At 42.1% G+C, this 21183-nt stretch overlaps 1 protein-coding gene across 1 annotated transcript in view; it reads left to right on the plus strand.

The window, feature by feature from the left end:
• agmo (alkylglycerol monooxygenase) overlaps nt 1-21183 on the plus strand; it is an 85273-nt gene that overhangs the window by 45108 nt on the left and 18982 nt on the right. The window contains exons 10-12 of the mRNA XM_058054026.1: nt 2814-2930; nt 11626-11708; nt 13138-13243. Of these exons, the coding sequence (XP_057910009.1) occupies nt 2814-2930; nt 11626-11708; nt 13138-13243 (306 nt within the window). The remainder of the gene's footprint in view (nt 1-2813; nt 2931-11625; nt 11709-13137; nt 13244-21183) is intronic.

The raw sequence follows: 21183 nt of genomic DNA on the forward strand, positions 1-21183 counted from the left end.
GGCTACCAAGCTAGCACCTAGCAAGACAGCCTCAGGTCCCAAAAAGTTTGTGGCAGTCCCATAGTGTCCCCACATCATGCCACGTGTGTATTTGCCTTTAGACATGAGTAAATTAGCTTAAATGCTAACATGCTAACAGTCATCATGCTAGCACCTAGCAAGAGGGCCTCAAGTTTAGAAAGTGCAAAGGTTGTCCTATAACTTCCCTACATCATGCCATGTGTGTATTTGCCTTTAGACATTAGTAAATTAGCTTAAATGCTAACATTCTAACGGCTACCAAGCTAGCACCTAGCAAGACAGCCTTGGGTCCCAAAAAGTTTGTGGCAGTCCCATAGTGTCCCCACATCATGCCACGTGTGTATTTGCCTTTAGACATGAGTAAATTAGCTTAAATGCTAACATGCTAACAGTCATCATGCTAGCACCTAGCAAGAGGGCCTCAAGTTTAGAAAGTGCAAAGGTTGTCCTATAACTTCCCTACATCATGCCATGTGTGTATTTGCCTTTAGACATTAGTAAATTAGCTTAAATGCTAACATTCTAACGGCTACCAAGCTAGCACCTAGCAAGGCAGCCTTGGGTCCCAAAAAGTTTGTGGCAGTCCCATAGTGTCCCCACATCATGCCACGTGTGTTTTTCCCTTTAGACATGAGTAAATTAGCTTAAATGCTAACATGCTAACAGTCATCATGCTAGCACCTAGCAAGAGGGCCTCAAGTTTAGAAAGTGCCAAGGTTGTCCTATAACTTCCCTACATCATGCCATGTGTGTATTTGCCTTTAGACATTAGTAAATTAGCTTAAATGCTAACATTGTAACGGCTACCAAGCTAGCACCTAGCAAGACAGCCTTGGGTCCCAAAAAGTTTGTGGCAGTCCCATAGTGTCCCCACATCATGCCACGTGTGTATTTCCCTTTAGACATGAGTAAATTAGCTTAAATGCTAACATGCTAACAGTCATCATGCTAGCACCTAGCAAGAGGGCCTCAAGTTTAGAAAGTGCCAAGGTTGTCCTATAACTTCCCTACATCATGCCATGTGTGTATTTGCCTTTAGACATTAGTAAATTAGCTTAAATGCTAACATTCTAACGGCTACCAAGCTAGCACCTAGCAAGACAGCCTTGGGTCCCAAAAAGTTTGTGGCAGTCCCATAGTGTCCCCACATCATGCCACGTGTGTATTTCCCTTTAGACATGAGTAAATTAGCTTAAATGCTAACATGCTAACAGTTAACATGCTAGCACCTAGCAAGAGGGCCTCAAGTTTAGAAAGTGCCAAGGTTGTCCTATAACTTCCCTACATCATGCCATGTGTGTATTTGCCTTTAGACATTAGTAAATTAGCTTAAATGCTAACATTCTAACGGCTACCAAGCTAGCACCTAGCAAGACAGCCTCAGGTCCCAAAAAGTTTGTGGCAGTCCCATAGTGTCCCCACATCATGCCACGTGTGTATTTGCCTTTAAACATGAGTAAATTAGCTTAAATGCTAACATGCTAACAGTCATCATGCTAGCACCTAGCAAGTTGGCCTCAAGTTTAGAAAGTGCCAAGGTTGTCCTATAACTTCCCTACATCATGACATGTGTGTATTTGCCTTTAGACATGAGTAAATTAGCTTAAATGCTAACATGCTAACATGCTAGCAATTAGCATTTAGCCACAGAGAGAGCTGAGAAGTTTATCTAAAAAATGAGCCGTAAATCACATTTCTACGTGGCCGTATGGCTGAGCTACAAGGCTGTGAAAAGTCTGTAAATTCTCGTTTTCCCTGGAATGTGGCTGTTCTAAAAATAGAACACGTGTACCTAATCTAGTGGGCCATTTTTGAACGTTTTGGTTTATAGCGTCGCCATAGTTACACAAAACGTTCCAAAAAATAAATACCGCTGTAGTCCCGAGCGTCACGATTCCGGCGGTGTAACATGTGTGGGGGTCCTTCTTGCGGTTTTGGTCGCATTACGCGCACAAAAATGGGAAGATTAAGATATAAGAATAGCTAAACATCACAAGGAATAACAATATGGGCTTGCTCAGTAATGCAAGCCCCATAGACTATGGGGCTTGCATTACTCCTACTACTACATGACCTTGCGTTGCTTCTCAGGAGGCTACACTCGTCTGTACTGTTGTTACGTCGCTGCCTCCATCATGAATGACAAAAGGGCTCACTCCAGTCATGCCGTTGTTCTATGGAACAAACGTGTCAGGTGCTGAAACCAATAGAAAGAGCGAACCCTCTTCCTGCCCGCAAATGATTGACTTCCTTTTTACTTATCGAATCTCGGGAGATCTCGTGACACGCCTCGTTTTCAAACATCACGCTCCCAAAAGAAGGAGGCATGTTGACATGTCATCTCTCTGACGCCGAGTATATTTTTTCAAATGGCAGACATAAGTAATCGCTTCAGAAGATGGAAAATTCTCATTTCGAGAATGTGCCGTGCGGGCAAGCGAGATGGAAATCAGACCCTTTTTTTTTTAAATTTATCTTCTCACTCAAACTTCAAACTGACTTGTGTTTGATTCCACACTGGATTTCCACGCAAATCCCACCAGAATGAACATGGAAATGTGTGAAGTGTTTCCCCAAATATGATTTGGGGCTGTAAAAGTACAAACCAACGTATGGGAAAGACTGTGTACATTGTGGCGACTGTAGCAATTATTGCAACTAATAATGGTTTGAATCCAGAAAACTGTAAAAGTGAGTCGGTGACTCAGTGCAGACAAATAGTGCACATAAAGAGAAATGGAAAGTTATTTGGGAATTGAAGGATGTTTTTTTTTTGAATGTTCCGTTGGCAGGTGACTGGAGAGGAAGTGCCTCATGATCCCAGCTGCTCGCTGCCCTTACAAGTTTATGTGGTGACACATTTCCTGCTGGTGCTGCATACTTACCACCATCTGTTTGAAAACCAAGCGGTACGTACACGTCACATGACAGCAACACTTAAAGCATCTTTTGCTTTCAAGTCTTTTTCAATGAGTCCACAAGAACTGTACAGAAAAATGCATATGCGTCCAAGTCTTGGACTGCAGCGATGGTGGTTTAGCCAAAACTCTTGGACATGGAAGCACATGAACAACATGTTTTTTTTTTTTAGCCATTCAGAAGCCGAAAGATGGAATGACAGCATCCTTTATCACTCATTGTGATGTCTCTATTCCACAATGTAGTGGTAGATGTAGTTGATGATCCATTTGTCTTTTTGCTCTCATTGACTTTGTCAGGAATGTAAATTTAAAAATACATGGAAATAGGAATATATCGGAATTGCATTCAAAAAACTAGAAAATTCCCGCGGAAATTTTGATGGACTGGCCACCTGTGCTGTGAACCTCGGGCCCGGTGTGCCGACGGCTACCGCGGTAGCACCTAGCAAGAAAGCCTCAAGTACGGAAAAGGTTGATGCAGTCCCATAGGGTCCCCACATCATGCCAAGTGTGTATTTGCCTTTAAACTGGAGTAAATTAGCTAAAATGGTAACATGCTAATGGCTACCGTGCTAACACGTAGCGAAACAGCCTCAGGTCCTGAAAAGTTCGGGGCAGTCCTACAGTGTCCCCACATCATGCCATGTGTGTATTTTCCTTTAGACATGGGTAAATTAGCTTAAATGCTAACATACTAACAGTCATCATGCTAGCACTTAGCAAGAGGGCCTCAAGTTTAGAAAGTGCCTGGGTTGTCCTGTAACCTCCCTAAATCATGCCATGTGTGTATTATCCTTTAGACATGAGTAAATTAGCTTAAATGCTAACATGCTAACGGCTACCCTGCTAGCACCTAGCAAGATGGCCTCAAGTTTAAAAACTACAAAGGTTGTCCTATAACCTCCCTATATCATGCCATGTGTGTATTTGCCTTTAAACGTGAGTAAATTAGCTTAAATGCTAACATGCTAACAGTTATCACGCTAGCACCTAGCAAGAGAGCCTCAAGTTTAGAAAGTGCCAAGGTTGTCCTATAACCTCCCGACATCATGCCATGTGTGTATTATCCTTTAGACATGAGTAAATTAGCTTAAATGCTAACATGCTAACGGCTACCCTGCTAGCACCTAGCAAGATGGCCTCAAGTTTAGAAACTACAAAGGTTGTCCTATAATCTCCCTATATCATGCCATGTGTGTATTTGCCTTTAAACGTGAGTAAATTAGCTTAAATACTAACATGCTAACAGTTATCATGCTAGCACCTAGCAAGAGAGCCTCAAGTTTAGAAAGTGCCAAGGTTGTCTTATAACCTCCCGACATCATGCCATGTGTGTATTTGCCTATAGACATGAGTAAATTAGCTTAAATGCTAACATGCTAACGGCTACCCTGCTAGCACCTAGCAAGATGGCCTCAAGTTTAGAAACTACAAAGGTTGTCCTATAACCTCCCTATATCATGCCATGTGTGTATTTGCCTTTAATCGTGAGTAAATTAGCTTAAATGCTAACATGCTAACAGTTATCATGCTAGCACCTAGCAAGAGAGCCTCAAGTTTAGAAAGTGCCAAGGTTGTCCTATAACCTCCCGACATCATGCCATGTGTGTATTATCCTTTAGACATGAGTAAATTAGCTTAAATGCTAACATGCTAACGGCTACCCTGCTAGCACCTAGCAAGATGGCCTCAAGTTTAGAAACTACAAAGGTTGTCCTATAACCTCCCTATATCATGCCATGTGTGTATTTGCCTTTAAACGTGAGTAAATTAGCTTAAATGCTAACATGCTAACAGTTATCATGCTAGCACCTAGCAAGAGAGCCTCAAGTTTAGAAAGTGCCAAGGTTGTCCTATAACCTCCCGACATCATGCCATGTGTGTATTATCCTTTAGACATGAGTAAATTAGCTTAAATGCTAACATGCTAACGGCTACCCTGCTAGCATCTAGCAAGATGGCCTCAAGTTTAGAAACTACAAAGGTTGTCCTATGACCTCCCTATATCATGCCATGTGTGTATTTGCCTTTAAACGTGAGTAAATTAGCTTAAATGCTAACATGCTAACAGTTATCATGCTAGCACTTAGCAAGAGGGCCTCAAGTTTAGAAAGTGCCTGGGTTGTCCTGTAACCTCCCTATGTGTGTATTATCCTTTAGACATGAGTAAATTAGCTTAAATGCTAACATGCTAACGGCTACCCTGCTAGCACCTAGCAAGATGGCCTCAAGTTTAGAAACTACAAAGGTTGTCCTATAACCTCCCTATATCATGCCATGTGTGTATTTGCCTTTAAACGTGAGTAAATTAGCTTAAATGCTAACATGCTAACAGTTATCACGCTAGCACCTAGCAAGAGAGCCTCAAGTTTAGAAAGTGCCAAGGTTGTCCTATAACCTCCCGACATCATGCCATGTGTGTATTATCCTTTAGACATGAGTAAATTAGCTTAAATGCTAACATGCTAACGGCTACCCTGCTAGCACCTAGCAAGATGGCCTCAAGTTTAGAAACTAGAAAGGTTGTCCTATAACCTCCCTATATCATGCCATGTGTGTATTTGCCTTTAATCGTGAGTAAATTAGCTTAAATGCTAACATGCTAACAGTTATCATGCTAGCACCTAGCAAGAGAGCCTCAAGTTTAGAAAGTGCCAAGGTTGTCCTATAACCTCCCGACATCATGCCATGTGTGTATTATCCTTTAGACATGAGTAAATTAGCTTAAATGCTAACATGCTAACGGCTACCCTGCTAGCACCTAGCAAGATGGCCTCAAGTTTAGAAACTACAAAGGTTGTCCTATATGCTTTATCTGCTGAAAAAAACATGAAATGTATCTAAATACATGTAAGTTATGAATAAAAGGGATAAATGAACATTAAAGGTCACTTTTACCTCATTGAAGACATGATTTGTGATGTGAGTGTTCCCAAAGACACATTGTGGTAGCGAGACACCACACGGGTAGCACCTTCCTGTTTTGCCATGAGTTATTCTTGAATTCAAGAAGCTCGGTAACCCAAAATGCAGCCAAAGAAAGCTTCAAGCGCTGACATTTTAATGGAGAAGTTGAGAAGTGCTGTTGAACTGAAAAGAATTCACGACAAAACAGGAAGTTGGCGTCCACGGCGTGTCTCGCTCTTCTCGTCTCACTCGCTATCAAACCTGAATTTCACAACAACAAATCCAAGGCCTCTAACAGGTAATGTCCCTCTGATGGACTCCTTCCTGATCCTATCCATCCTGGTCACTCCCAACCATCTCAGTCTGGCCCATAACTGACTTTATCTCCAAGGCCTCTAACAGGTAATGTCCCTCTGATGGACTCCTTCCTGATCCTATCCATCCTGGTCGCTCCCAACCATCTCAGTCCGGCCCATAACTGACTTTATCTCCAAGGCCTCTAACAGGTAATGTCCCTCTGATGGACTCCTTCCTCATCCTATCCATCCTGGTCACTCCCAACCATCTCAGTCCGGCCCATAACTGACTTTATCTCCAAGGCCTCTAACAGGTAATGTCCCTCTGATGGACTCCTTCCTGATCCTATCCATCCTGGTCACTCCCAACCATCTCAGTCCGGCCCATAACTGACTTTATCTCCAAGGCCTCTAACAGGTAATGTCCCTCTGATGGACTCCTTCCTCATCCTATCCATCCTGGTCACTCCCAACCATCTCAGTCCGGCCCATAACTGACTTTATCTCCAAGGCCTCTAACAGGTAATGTCCCTCTGATGGACTCCTTCCTGATCCTATCCATCGTGGTCACTCCCAACCATCTCAGTCCGGCCCATAACTGACTTTATCTCCAAGGCTTCTAAACATGTAATGTCCCTCTGATGTACTCCTTCCTGATCCTATCCATCCTGGTCACTCCCAACCATCTCAGTCTGCACTTTTTATTGTGGTACATTCAAATACTTGTAACTTTGATTGACTACATGGCCCGCAAGTAAACCTGAAGATGTTGTCTCCAATGACAAGATGTTTGCTCCAGACTGGCCGAGAGCCTAATGTGATGGTGATGGCCCTGGCGCTCTTAATTGAAGCTCGTCTCTCTGCCAATGCGATTTAACTAAAGGCACGGTTTGTTGTGGCTGCTCTGTACTGCAGCCAAGTCCTTTACTTAGCCACGTGTTAAAAAAAAAAATGTCTGTCTAACATCATGACAGGATGACTGATCAGCGTTCCCCTTTGGAGGAACCTTTGTCTATTATTTTCCACTTGACAAGCCAAAAGACCCCCTTCCTCCTCCATCAGAAAAATAAAGAATCGGGTCTCCTCTGCAGTTATCTTTGGAAGGCTTTTTTCCCCTCAGGCATAGTTTTGGTTAGCCAAGAAGTGCCGTCACGCCCAAACTCCTTCAAACTCCCAAATAAAATGTCCCGTCTTTTTGTGCTCCTTCGTGGTTCTCCCTAAGTTGTGGTCAAACTCACACAGACGCACACACCTCCGGGGGCTGAGGGGGGCCGCAAATGAAACACCAGCTGGTGGTCCAGCAGTCAACACAAACGCCTTAATTGTCCAACTCGACCGTTTCCCAACCAAAATAGCCTTCAGGATGCAGCAATCAGGACCGGCAGGGAAAATAACAAAGTGAGTGCCCTCACCCGACCATAAATCATATCAATCATGTCACTCTTTTTATTTATGTACATAAATACACTGTACGTGTGCCTCAGCTAATGTTGCTATTGATCACACAACCCGATGCAATCAATGTGGATGCAGTGTAGGGGTCCTGGATGACATCATCACTGCAAATGACATTTGTGGCGCCCCCTATTGGCTTTGATCAAATTGCAGGATAATATCTACAAGGCCTCTAACAGGTAATGTCCCTCTGATGTACTCCTTCCTGATCCTATCCATCCTGGTCACTCCCAACCATCTCAGTCTGGCCCATAACTGACTTTATCTCCAAGGCCTCTAACATGTAATGTCCCTCTGATGTACTCCTTCCTGATCCTATCCATCCTGGTCACTCCCAACCATCTCAGTCTGGCCCATAACTGACTTTATCTCCAAGGCCTCTAACAGGTAATGTCCCTCTGATGGACTCCTTCCTGATCCTATCCATCCTGGTCACTCCCAACCATCTCAGTCTGGCCCATAACTGACTTTATCTCCAAGGCCTCTAACAGGTAATGTCCCTCTGATGGACTCCTTCCTGATCCTATCCATCCTGGTCACTCCCAACCATCTCAGTCTGGCCCATAACTGACTTTATCTCCAAGGCCTCTAACATGTAATGTCCCTCTGATGGACTCCTTCCTGATCCTATCCATCCTGGTCACTCCCAACCATCTCAGTCTGGCCCATAACTGACTTTATCTCCAAGGCCTCTAACATGTAATGTCCCTCTGATGGACTCCTTCCTGATCCTATCCATCCTGGTCACTCCCAACCATCTCAGTCTGGCCCATAACTGACTTTATCTCCAAGGCCTCTAACAGGTAATGTCCCTCTGATGGACTCCTTCCTGATCCTATCCATCCTGGTCACTCCCAACCATCTCAGTCTGGCCCATAACTGACTTTATCTCCAAGGCCTCTAACAGGTAATGTCCCTCTGATGTACTCCTTCCTGATCCTATCCATCCTGGTCACTCCCAACCATCTCAGTCTGGCCCATAACTGACTTTATCTCCAAGGCCTCTAACATGTAATGTCCCTCTGATGGACTCCTTCCTGATCCTATCCATCCTGGTCACTCCCAACCATCTCAGTCTGGCCCATAACTGACTTTATCTCCAAGGCCTCTAACATGTAATGTCCCTCTGATGGACTCCTTCCTGATCCTATCCATCCTGGTCACTCCCAACCATCTCAGTCTGGCCCATAACTGACTTTATCTCCAAGGCCTCTAACAGGTAATGTCTCTCTTATGTACTCCTTCCTGATCCTATCCATCCTGGTCACTCCCAACCATCTCAGTCTGGCCCATAACTGACTTTATCTCCAAGGCCTCTAACAGGTAATGTCCCTCTGATGGACTCCTTCCTGATCCTATCCATCCTGGTCACTCCCAACCATCTCAGTCTGGCCCATAACTGACTTTATCTCCAAGGCCTCTAACAGGTAATGTCCCTCTGATGCACTCCTTCCGAGAGGTGGGAGGTGTGGGAGGAAACCGGACTACCTGGAGAAAAAAACTGGAGAAAAACACCTTGCAGCCTTCACTTCTTTTCTTTTTGTCATATTATGACTTTGCTCCCATAATATTTTGATGTTATTTTTATTCTTTTGTTTGTTTCTACTTGCTGGAAAAAGTTTGGACACCCCTGTTTTATTATTTTGCGTTGGTGACATTTAGCAGCATGTCAGTTGGTCTCGGGTTTCGGAAGACAAATTGAAGCGACACGTCACGTTCTCTCTTGCTAGGTGCTAGCATGATAACTGTTAGCATGTTAGCATTTAAGCTAATTTACTCACGTTTAAAGGCAAATACACACATGGCATGATATAGGGAGGTTATTGGACAACCTTTGTAGTTTCTAAACTTGAGGCCATCTTGCTAGGTGCTAGCAGGGTAGCCGTTAGCATGTTAGCATTTAAGCTAATTTACTCATGTCTAAAGGATAATACACACATGGCATGATGTCGGGAGGTTATAGGACAACCTTGGCACTTTCTAAACTTGAGGTTCTCTTGCTAGGTGCTAGCATGATAACTGTTAGCATGTTAGCATTTAAGCTAATTTCCTCACGTTTAAAGGCAAATACACACATGGCATGATATAGGGAGGTTATAGGACAACCTTTGTAGTTTCTAAACTTGAGGCCATCTTGCTAGGTGCTAGCAGGGTAGCCGTTAGCATGTTAGCATTTAAGCTAATTTACTCATGTCTAAAGGATAATACACACATGGCATGATGTCGGGAGGTTATAGGACAACCTTGGCACTTTCTAAACTTGAGGTTCTCTTGCTAGGTGCTAGCATGATAACTGTTAGCATGTTAGCATTTAAGCTAATTTACTCACGTTTAAAGGCAAATACACACATGGCATGATATAGTGAGGTTATAGGACAACCTTTGTAGTTTCTAAACTTGAGGCCATCTTGCTAGGTGCTAGCAGGGTAGCCGTTAGCATGTTAGCATTTAAGCTAATTTACTCATGTCTAAAGGATAATACACACATGGCATGATGTCGGGAGGTTATAGGACAACCTTGGCACTTTCTAAACTTGAGGTTCTCTTGCTAGGTGCTAGCATGATAACTGTTAGCATGTTAGCATTTAAGCTAATTTACTCACGTTTAAAGGCAAATGCACACATGGCATGATATAGGGAGGTTATAGGACAAACTTTGTAGTTTCTAAACTTGAGGCCATCTTGCTAGGTGCTAGCAGGGTAGCCGTTAGCATGTTAGCATTTAAGCTAATTTACTCATGTCTAAAGGATAATACACACATGGCATGATGTCGGGAGGTTATAGGACAACCTTGGCACTTTCTAAACTTGAGGTTCTCTTGCTAGGTGCTAGCATGATAACTGTTAGCATGTTAGCATTTAAGCTAATTTACTCACGTTTAAAGGCAAATACCCACATGGCATGATATAGGGAGGTTATAGGACAACCTTTGTAGTTTCTAAACTTGAGGCCATCTTGCTAGGTGCTAGCAGGGTAGCCGTTAGCATGTTAGCATTTAAGCTAATTTACTCATGTCTAAAGGATAATACACACATGGCATGATGTCGGGAGGTTATAGGACAACCTTGGCACTTTCTAAACTTGAGGTTCTCTTGCTAGGTGCTAGCATGATAACTGTTAGCATGTTAGCATTTAAGCTAATTTACTCACGTTTAAAGGCAAATACACACATGGCATGATATAGGGAGGTTATTGGACAACCTTTGTAGTTTCTAAACTTGAGGCCATCTTGCTAGGTGCTAGCAGGGTAGCCGTTAGCATGTTAGCATTTAAGCTAATTTACTCATGTCTAAAGGATAATACACACATGGCATGATGTCGGGAGGTTATAGGACAACCTTGGCACTTTCTAAACTTGAGGTTCTCTTGCTAGGTGCTAGCATGATAACTGTTAGCATGTTAGCATTTAAGCTAATTTACTCACGTTTAAAGGCAAATACACACATGGCATGATATAGGGAGGTTATAGGACAACCTTTGTAGTTTCTAAACTTGAGGCCATCTTGCTAGGTGCTAGCAGGGTAGCCGTTAGCATGTTAGCATGTTAGCATTTAAGCTAATTTACTCATGTCTAAAGGATAATACACACATGGCATGATTTAGGGAGGTTACAGGACAACCCAGGCACTTTCTAAACTTGAGGCCCTCTTGCTAAGTGCTAGCATGATGACTGTTAGTATGTTAGCATTTAAGCTAATTTACCCATATCTAAAGGTCTTGGCAGGTTTGAGGTTTGCGGGGATGCAAAGCGGTCAAAGTCCCTCGCGTCCGAACCACCAAGTCCATTTGAGGCCTGTCTGCGAATGAAAAAATAAAAGTGAACTTCATTTGCTTTTGGATTGTGGGATGTGCCAGCGCACTTATGCTGAAGGTCAGGCGTGTTTGGCTTGGCTCCGGCAACTAAACCGTCGGACCGCTTCGCGCGTTTAGCATCGCTCTCCCCCAGCGGCCGTGATGCTGATTAAAGGTTTACGTACATTCTAATGTTTCTTCCCTTAAACTGCATCCTTCATTTTGATCCTAGATGCTAACACAGTTCAGCGTCCTGGCGATGATCGGCTACATCCTGCTGACGCTCACCTCCATTGGTTTCATTATGGACCAGAGGTAAGGAAGACCTTTTTGTTTCTTCAAGCATTCCTTCATCCAATTCAAGGGTATCCAAAGTGGATTTGCCACCAGCAGATTGTTCTTCAGAAAAGTTTCTGACCATCAAACATATTTAACACAACTGAACACAAAATGCACTTTACATAACTGAGATGAATGGAGATCTACCAGTTTCTTAAGCTTTGGGACTCCAGCAAACCACAGTGAGAGCCATTACCCACAAATGGTGAAAACATTGAACGGTGGTGGTGAACCTTCCCGGGAGTGACCGACCAACCAAAATCAGCACAAGAGTGCAGCGTCATGGCTGTGCAGGTAGCACAATTTTGCTCTTGAAATAATTCCATAGAAAAGGGAATCGAACTAGAACATTTTCATGCACTTTTGCTTGTAATGCTGTCATTTAGTGACAGTGCTATGAAAACACAGCATGGACACACTCTTTTGCTAACACTCCCCCTGTCCCTGCCAAATATATAAACCAGGCATGTCCAAAGTGCGGCTCGCAGGCCATTTGTGGACAGCAGGCTATTTGTGGACCTCGGGTTGTGCAGCAGGACAATGATCCAAAACACGCCAGCAGGTCCACCTCTGATTGGCTAAAGAAAACTAAATGAAGACTTTGGAGCGGCCTAGTCCAAGTCCTGACCTGAGTCCTATTGAGACCTTAATGTGGCCTCATGTGGCATGACCTTAAAAAGGCTCCATGCTGGAAAAGCCTCCAATGTGGCTGAATGGCAACAATTCTGCAAAGACGAGTGTGCCGACATTCAGAGAGTGAATAAAGAGACTCATTGCAAGTTATTGCAAACGCTTGATTGCAGTTGTTGTTGCTTTTTTTCACACAGGGGCATTTGGGTTTAGGCATTGAGGTTTGCACATCTGAAAGAAGTTTGGAATGGCTATCTTTTCTTCCAACACCAAGTTCTCTTGACGACAATGCGATCCGGACTTCCTTATATGGCCTGTACTCCGTAAACGTTCCGCTACATATCTGGAAGTCCTCGGGAGCACTCGAGAGCGTGGCCATTCACAGCAGAGCTTTAATTGGGGGTACCAATTAAAGTGAAGAGGAAGTTTATGGAAAAACTCTATAGACAGGGGTGCAGAATCTGGAAGATCTAGAAAGCCTTCCGTGTTGGGTTATTATGTGTAGCTGCTCTATAGGAGTCCACGACTCAATCCGAACCCCCGAAACCAGCATAATAGGCCCCCTTTGTACAAAATGTGGTCAGTTTTTCAGTTTGCACCCCTCAATGGAGAAAGGGACGTCATCATCAACAAAAGTCCAGCATAATTCTTCTCCAAGCAATAATGGAAAAGTCCATTTAATCATATTTATATATATATATATATATTAATATTGATCATATATCCATGTGCTCTTTTCTGACCGTTGTTGTTGTTGTCATGTTTTGGTGTTCAGGCCGTTAGCGTCCATGTTGGAGATGCTGCGCTGTGCTGCCATGGTCACGATGCTGCGTTTCAATCACTTGAGGCTCCCCTATTCTTCCCTCGCCATGCCCACGCAGGTAAGACCACACCTGCATGTTACACTTTTGCATCGCATCTTCAGTGAATCAGCAGTTCATATTTTTCTATAGCAAAAAAAAGCTATGTATATTTTTATGTTGCATATGTGTATCATGCATAGGTTATCACTAATAAATACACATACGGCAGGGGCATCAAATTTGTTTAAAAAAAATATATACAGTAAACCTCGGATATATCGGACTCGGATATATCGGAAATTCGCTCACAACGGACAGATAAAAAAGAAGCGATTTTTCTGTAATGCATTTCCAATAAAAATTCATTGCATATATTGGATTTTTTATAACGGATTTCGCCTATTTCGGACAAAATCTCCAGTCCCGTTCCAATGCATTTCCATGAAATTTCCCTCGCATATATCGGATGGCCGCATCGTGGCGCTCCGATTCGCCGAATCGTGACAGGCCGCTATACGACGTCATTTGCAGCGTTTGCAGCGTTGCCTGCGCGTCCAGGTACATTGGAAACATAGTCAAGGAAGTGCCTTTTTATAACGGATAAAATCCCATTTACGCATATACCGGATATAAATCCCATATATGCGTAAAACGGACATTTTCCGGTATACGCATATAACGGATTTCGCTTATATCGGACAAAACCAGTGGGAACAATTGAATCCGATATATCTGAGGTTTACTGTTCTAGAAGTTTTATTTACCTTTCCTGAAGTTTTATTCACCTTTCCTGAAGTTTTATTCACCTTTCCTGAAGTTTTATTTACCTTTCCTGAAGTTTTATTTACCTTTCCTGAAGTTTTATTTACTTTTCCTGAAGTTTTATTTACCTTTCCTGAAGTTTTATTTACTTTTCCTGAAGTTTTATTTACCTTTCCTGAAGTTTTATTTACCTTTCCTGAAGTTTTATTTACTTTTCCTGAAGTTTTATTTACCTTTCCTGAAGTTTTATTTACTTTTCCTGAAGTTTTATTTACCTTTCCTGAAGTTTTGTTTCTGTTTCTTGAAGTTTTATTTACCTTTCCTGAAGTTTTGTTTCTGTTTCTTGAAGTTTTATTTACCTTTCCTGAAGTTTTATTTACCTTTCCTGAAGTTTTATTTACCTTTCCTGAAGTTTTATTTACCTTTCCTGAAGTTTTATTTACTTTTCCTGAAGTTTTATTTACTTTTCCTGAAGTTTTATTTACTTTTCCTGAAGTTTTATTTATTTTTCCTGAAGTTTTATTTACCTTTCCTGAAGTTTTATTTACCTTTCCTGAAGTTTTGTTTCTGTTTCTTGAAGTTTTATTTACCTTTCCTGAAGTTTTATTTACCTTTCCTGAAGTTTTATTCACCTTTCCTGAAGTTTTATTCACCTTTCCTGAAGTTTTATTTACCTTTCCTGAAGTTTTATTTACTTTTCCTGAAGTTTTATTTACTTTTCCTGAAGTTTTATTTACCTTTCCTGAAGTTTTATTTACTTTTCCTGAAGTTTTATTTACCTTTCCTGAAGTTTTATTCACCTTTCCTGAAGTTTTATTTACCTTTCCTGAAGTTTTGTTTCTGTTTTTGAAGTTTTATTTACCTTTCCTGAAGTTTTATTTACTTTTCCTGAAGTTTTATTTACCTTTCCTGAAGTTTTATTTACCTTTCCTGAAGTTTTATTTACCTTTCCTGAAGTTTTATTTACTTTTCCTGAAGTTTTATTTACCTTTCCTGAAGTTTTGTTTCTGTTTTTGAAGTTTTATTTACCTTTCCTGAAGTTTTATTTACCTTTCCTGAAGTTTTATTCACCTTTCCTGAAGTTTTATTTACCTTTCCTGAAGTTTTATTTACTTTTCCTGAAGTTTTATTTACTTTTCCTGAAGTTTTATTTACCTTTCCTGAAGTTTTGTTTCTGTTTTTGAAGTTTTATTTACCTTTCCTGAAGTTTTATTTACCTTTCCTGAAGTTTTATTTACTTTTCCTGAAGTTTTATTTACCTTTCCTGAAGTTTTATTTACCTTTCCTGAAGTTTTATTTACCTTTCCTGAAGTTTTATTCACCTTTCCTGAAGTTTTATTTACCCTTCCTGAAGTTTTATTTACCTTTCCTGAAGTTTTATTTACTTTTCCTGAAGTTTTATTTACCTTTCCTGAAGTTTTATTTACCTTTCCTGAAGTTTTGTTTCTGTTTTTGAAGTTTTATTTACCTTTCTTGAAGTTTTATTTACCTTTCCTGAAGTTTTATTTACCTTTCCTGAAGTTTTATTTACCTTTCCTGAAGTTTTGTTTCTGTTTTTGAAGTTTTATTTACCTTTCCTGAAGTTTTATTTACCTTTCCTGAAGTTTTATTTACCTTTCCTGAAGTTTTATTTACTTTTCCTGAAGTTTTATTTACTTTTCCTGAAGTTTTATTTACCTTTCCTGAAGTTTTATTTACTTTTCCTGAAGTTTTATTTACTTTTCCTGAAGTTTTATTTACCTTTCCTGAAGTATTGTTTCTGTTTCCTGAAGTTTTATTTACCTTTCTTGAAGTTTTATTTACCTTTCCTGAAGTTTTATTTACCTTTCCTGAAGTTTTATTTACCTTTCCTGAAGTTTTATTCACCTTTCCTGAAGTTTTATTTACCTTTCCTGAAGTTTTGTTTGCGTTTCTTGAAACTTTGTTTGTGTTTCCAGAATCTTTGGTTGTATTTCTTAAAGCTTTGTTCATGTTTTCTGGAGCCTTGTTTTCTTTTTTTCTTGAAGTTTTGGTTGTGTTTCTTCAAATTTTAACAACTTGAAATTTATGGGCGGGCCCCTCTGTTAAAAGCCTTTGGATGTGTTGGATTGTATTTGGGGGGGGTTGTCATTGTGATTTTCGTGACATTCTCCTTTGCCTGTGGCCTGTGTGGTCTGTTTTGTGTGCTAGCGGGGGCGCTAAGTCCAGCCCTTATGATCTATGAGTCCAGATGCGTCGGCCAATTGACCATAAAATTGGTGCGCCTTTCTGGCTCAGGCAAGCCCCGACTGTAGACGGCGGCCTGACCCCTCATTATTTGCACCGCCTCCCTCTTTCCCTTCAACCAGCCCACCGCTCGCCATCCCAGCACGGGCGAACTGGGGCGACGTTTCTGGAAGCAATTAGTGGCGTCTGCCGCTAACTAGAGCTGGCTGATGAGATTTGCACGTGAGCGCTGAGTCGCCCGCTTTTATTGTCCCGACTCCACATCTGCGGCGCTCAGGTGTTGCAAAGACAATTCAGGTCCATTTGGTTCCCCCCCTCAGCGTTAAAAACCAGTAGAATTCCAACATCTTTGCCCCTCGAACCGTGTGCAAGGCCAGCCAGAAGTTTGGAACTTGATTTATGCTTAGCTTTCACTGTTAAGCCACTCATTAGACGTCCCGCTCGCAGGTGGCGCGTGTTGGAATTGAAATGGTTCCTGACATGTAGGTGCCCTTTACGTGAAAAATCCCCCCCCCCCCCCCCCCCACCAACTTTTAACGACGAGCGTCTCTGACGTGTGAGCTGAACAGGCCAGTTTTGAAGTCGGGCCAGTCAATTAAAATTTGTAGGCGGGGTGTGATGCGGGTGGGGGCGGTGGGGGCTTCATATTTAATTGTATTCAGGCGGTTCTGATTGTACAGTTGCACAAAAGTCAAAGAAACGGAGTCGCGCTTTGCGGTCCTTGAAAGCCGTCGGTGTGATATATGGCACCCTTAAAGCTCCCACTGGTATTTATGGCGGCTCTGGAGGGTCCCCCCCCCCCACCCCCCCCTAAAGCTTGCCGGCTTGACCTGTAAACCGCCGCTGCCTCTCGCTTCCCGACGCCCACTCGCTTGGCCAAAAATCCACGTCTGTGGGGATCACACCGAGGCCTCCAGACGGGAGGCTGCTAACCGTCTGTGTAGAACTGGGGAGGGGCGGGTCATTGTGAGGTTGCGTAGCTGCCATGAATCGATGCATCCGGATGCATCCATCTACATGGATGCATCCATCTACGTGGCTTTTTGTAGCAACGTGGCTATCTTTGGGCGAGAGGCGGGGTACACCCTGGACTGGTGGCCAGCCAATCCCAGGGCACATATAGACAAACAACCATTCACACTCACATTCATACCTATGGACAATTTGGAGTGGCTAATTAACCTAGCATGTTTTTGGAATGTGGGAGGAAACCGGAGTACCCGGAGAAAACCCACGCATGCACGGGGAGAACATGCAAACTCCATACAGAGATGGCCGAGGGTGGGGAAAGACAAAATAAGAAGCCAAAAAGTTACCACTTCCACACAAACTAGGAGGAGAACTCATTCATTGATTTTCTACCGCTTTTCCTCACAAGGGTCATGGGGGGTGCTGGAGCCTATCCCAGCTGTCTTGGGGCGAGAGGCAGGGGTACACCCTGGACTGGTGGCCAGCCAATCACAGGGCACATATAGACAAACAACCATTCACACTCACATTCATACCTATGGACAATTTGGAGTGGCTAATTAACCTAGCATGTTTTTGGAATGTGGGAGGAAACATGCAAACTCCACACAGAGATGGCCGAGGGTGGGAATTGAACCCTGGTCTCCTAGCTGTGAGGTCTGCGCGCTAACCACTCGACCGCCGTGCCGCCCCTAGCATTAATATAACAATTATAATAATCATAATAGTTCTAATAATAATTATAATAATCCAATAATAATAATAATAATAATAATTATTATTATGTGCTTGTGTCTCTTTTTTCAGGAGCACTTTGTAAACAACAGACCATGTCAAACAACGAAATTGATACAACCATCAAAAGGTTGGCTCAGGCCATGATGCCAGGTTGTATGTTGAGTTTAAATGAAATACTTTGGAAAGATTGGGCGGGCCGTATTCAAACACTTGGCGGGCCGGATGTGGCCCCCGGGCCGTAGTTTGCCCACCCCTGTCCTAGACAGTGTACGATAACAATTTTTGTTGAAAACCAAATCCTACAAAAACTGGAGCGTATGTTAACCGACTTATTATTTAGTATTTGATCCTCTGAGTATTATGTACTGTAAGAAGTGAATACATCTACAAATAGAAGGGAAATAGAAGTAGAAAAATGTGTAAAAAAAAAAAAAAAAAAAGGCACCACTGCTATTCCATCCTCCATGAATGTGCTGCTGGTGTCTCGTGTGCTCGTGTGGAAAGATAAACGTCCAGGTCACATCGATATTTTCACATCCGACACAAAGGCTCAGCCAAAGCAGCACAAAAACCACCAACCCTGCTTTGTCCCTTCCTGCCGCTGCTGCCACCGATAAGACCAGGGTCAGAGGTCGTCCTTATCTCAGGCACTTAAGCCAAAGCCCTCACGTGCATAGGTCAAGGTGGGAAAGTGTGTTAGCGAGAGGCTACAGAGCGTTGAGATGGTTTGGAGTTGTGGAAACTTCTGAGGATGACATCATGGTAGCGCTCGCAGGAGTGGAAAGAGAAAGGAAAGCTCCTCCCAGGGGTAAAAAAGGAGAAATCCTGGTCTTGGTGTAAACATTAGTGTGGTCGTGCGTATGTGGTCTGAAATATTATCAGGTAGCGTGCAGGGGATCGTGCCCGTCAAAGCTAACCGCTAGGTTTATGTTGTCAAACATACCGGGTGGTGTTGTGGAAGTCTTAGCTGAAATTGGACCTTTGAGAGGGATTTGGGAGGTTTTTAGTGGGCTTTCTGCCAAATGGAGCTTCCTTTAATTAGCAAGCAAAATAAATAACGGTCTTCCAGTGGAGTGTAATTCATTCATTCATTCATTCCATTCATTCATTCATTCCATTAATTTGTTAATTCATTCATTCATTCATTCATTCCATTCATTCATTCATTCATTCCATTAATTTGTTAATTCATTCATTCATTCCATTCATTCATTCACTCATTCCATTAATTTGTTAATTCATTCATTCATTCATTCCATTCATTCATTCATTCCATTAATTTGTTAATTAATTCATTCATTCATTCATTCCATTAATTTGTTAATTAATTCATTCATTCATTCCATTCATTCATTCATTCTTTCCATTAATTTGTTCATTCATTCATTCATTCATTCCATTAATTTGTTAATTCATTCATTCATTCATTCCATTAATTTGTTAATTCATTCATCCATTCATTCATTCCATTCATTCATTCCATTAATTTGTTAATTCATTCATCCATTCATTCATTCCATTCATTCATTCCATTCATTCCATTCATTCCATTCATTCATTCCATTCATTCATCCATTCATTCCATTCATTCATCCATTCATTCATTCATTCCATTCATTCCATTCATTCCATTCATTTGTTAATTCATTCATCCATTCATTCCATTCATTGTTCCATTCATTCATCCATTCATCCATCCATTCATTCATTCCATTCATTCCATTCATTTGTTAATTCATTCCATTCATTCCATTCATTCCATTCATTCCATTCATTCCATTCATTCCATTCATCCATCCATTCATTCATTCATTCATTCATTCCATTCATTTGTTAATTCATTCATTCATTCCATTCATTTGTTAATTCATTCATCCATTCATTCCATTCATTGTTCCATCCATTCATTCATTCCATTCATTCCATTCATTTGTTAATTCATTCATTCATTCCATTCATTTGTTAATTCATTCATCCATTCATTCCATTCATTGCTCCATCCATTCATTCATTCCATTCATTCCATTCATTTGTTAATTCATTCATTCATTCATTCATTCATTAATTTGGTAATCCATTCATCCATTCATCCATTCATCCATTCATCCATTCATCCATTCATTTTCTACCGCTTATCCTCAAAAGGGTCATGGGCATGCTGGAGCCTATCCCAGCTGTTTTCGGGTGAGAGGTGGGGTACACCCTGGCCCTGTAAAACCGCCTTGAGAGAGTTCTTAGCTGCCGAAGGGATCCATCAGGACTCAAGTGGGTCAGCTCTAAGCAGGACATTTATCAGAAATGAAGGTTTTAAGTCTGCTCTTAAATATTGACAGGGTGTCTCTTCCCCTGGGATGGGATTTGGAAGATTTTTGTCCTCCCCAAAGCTGATTCCAAGCACTAATATCCAAGGTGTGGGGCTATAAATAGAAAAGGCTTCTAGCGTCTCATTGACTGCAATAAAGGCTTTCATCGCTCTCCGCTCACTTTATGAACATCTTTCTCTGACACGTTCACTTCCTGGCAAGCAGTCACACATTATGGAGTCCAGGAGACTTCCTCAGGACCAGCGTCCCCGCCTGGAAAACCTTTTGGTGGGTCAGTTTGTCGATTATTGTTGGGCTTGATTGTGTCATATACCGTCCACTTGGTCGGACGTCCGTTCTTCAGGCCCAAACGGTTCCCCGATGCATCTTCCAAGTTGGCCGCCATTGGAGCGTGAGATTGTGGAAAAAGGGTCAATATGAGGAAGACTGGAAGGAGCGTTGGAAAGCGTTCACATGCGAAGGCTTCCTGGTTATTTGAACTTTAAGACGGGAAGCATGTCATTTCATTGGCAAACATTTCAATATTGCAGGGATTACACATTCGCAGTGCAAAATATATCACGATACTGGAAACCAGTGGTACCCAAAGTGCAGCCAGGGGCCCGCTTGTGGCCGTGACAATTATTCCCCTGTGATAATGGGCCAATGTGACACCCAAAACACAGCAACAACTGTTGATCGTGTTTATGTCGATAGTTGTCATGGACGGCATTGAGTCTTAAACATCAGAGAAGGTACTTTAACACTGCCGGTATTTCTTATTGTCATTTATACAGTGGTACTCTGGCATACCAGTGTCCCATCTAATGAGGGTTTTTCAGATACGAGTCGTCTCTCTGCTCAGTTTTTGCTGAACTGTGAGCTCAAATTTGGGTTACAACCTGCTAGTTACTGGCAGGCATAGTCCAGGACAGCTATTTGTGGGGCTTGTGTAAGTGTCATGAAGGCAGAAGTAAGCAAGCACACACACGGCGCTCAATGACATGGCAGTGAAGGCTCATGAGGCAATTTATTATTCGT

The sequence above is a fragment of the Doryrhamphus excisus genome, chromosome 17 (genome assembly GCF_030265055.1).
Source record: "Doryrhamphus excisus isolate RoL2022-K1 chromosome 17, RoL_Dexc_1.0, whole genome shotgun sequence".
In the NCBI taxonomy this organism is placed as follows: Eukaryota; Metazoa; Chordata; class Actinopteri; order Syngnathiformes; family Syngnathidae; genus Doryrhamphus; species Doryrhamphus excisus.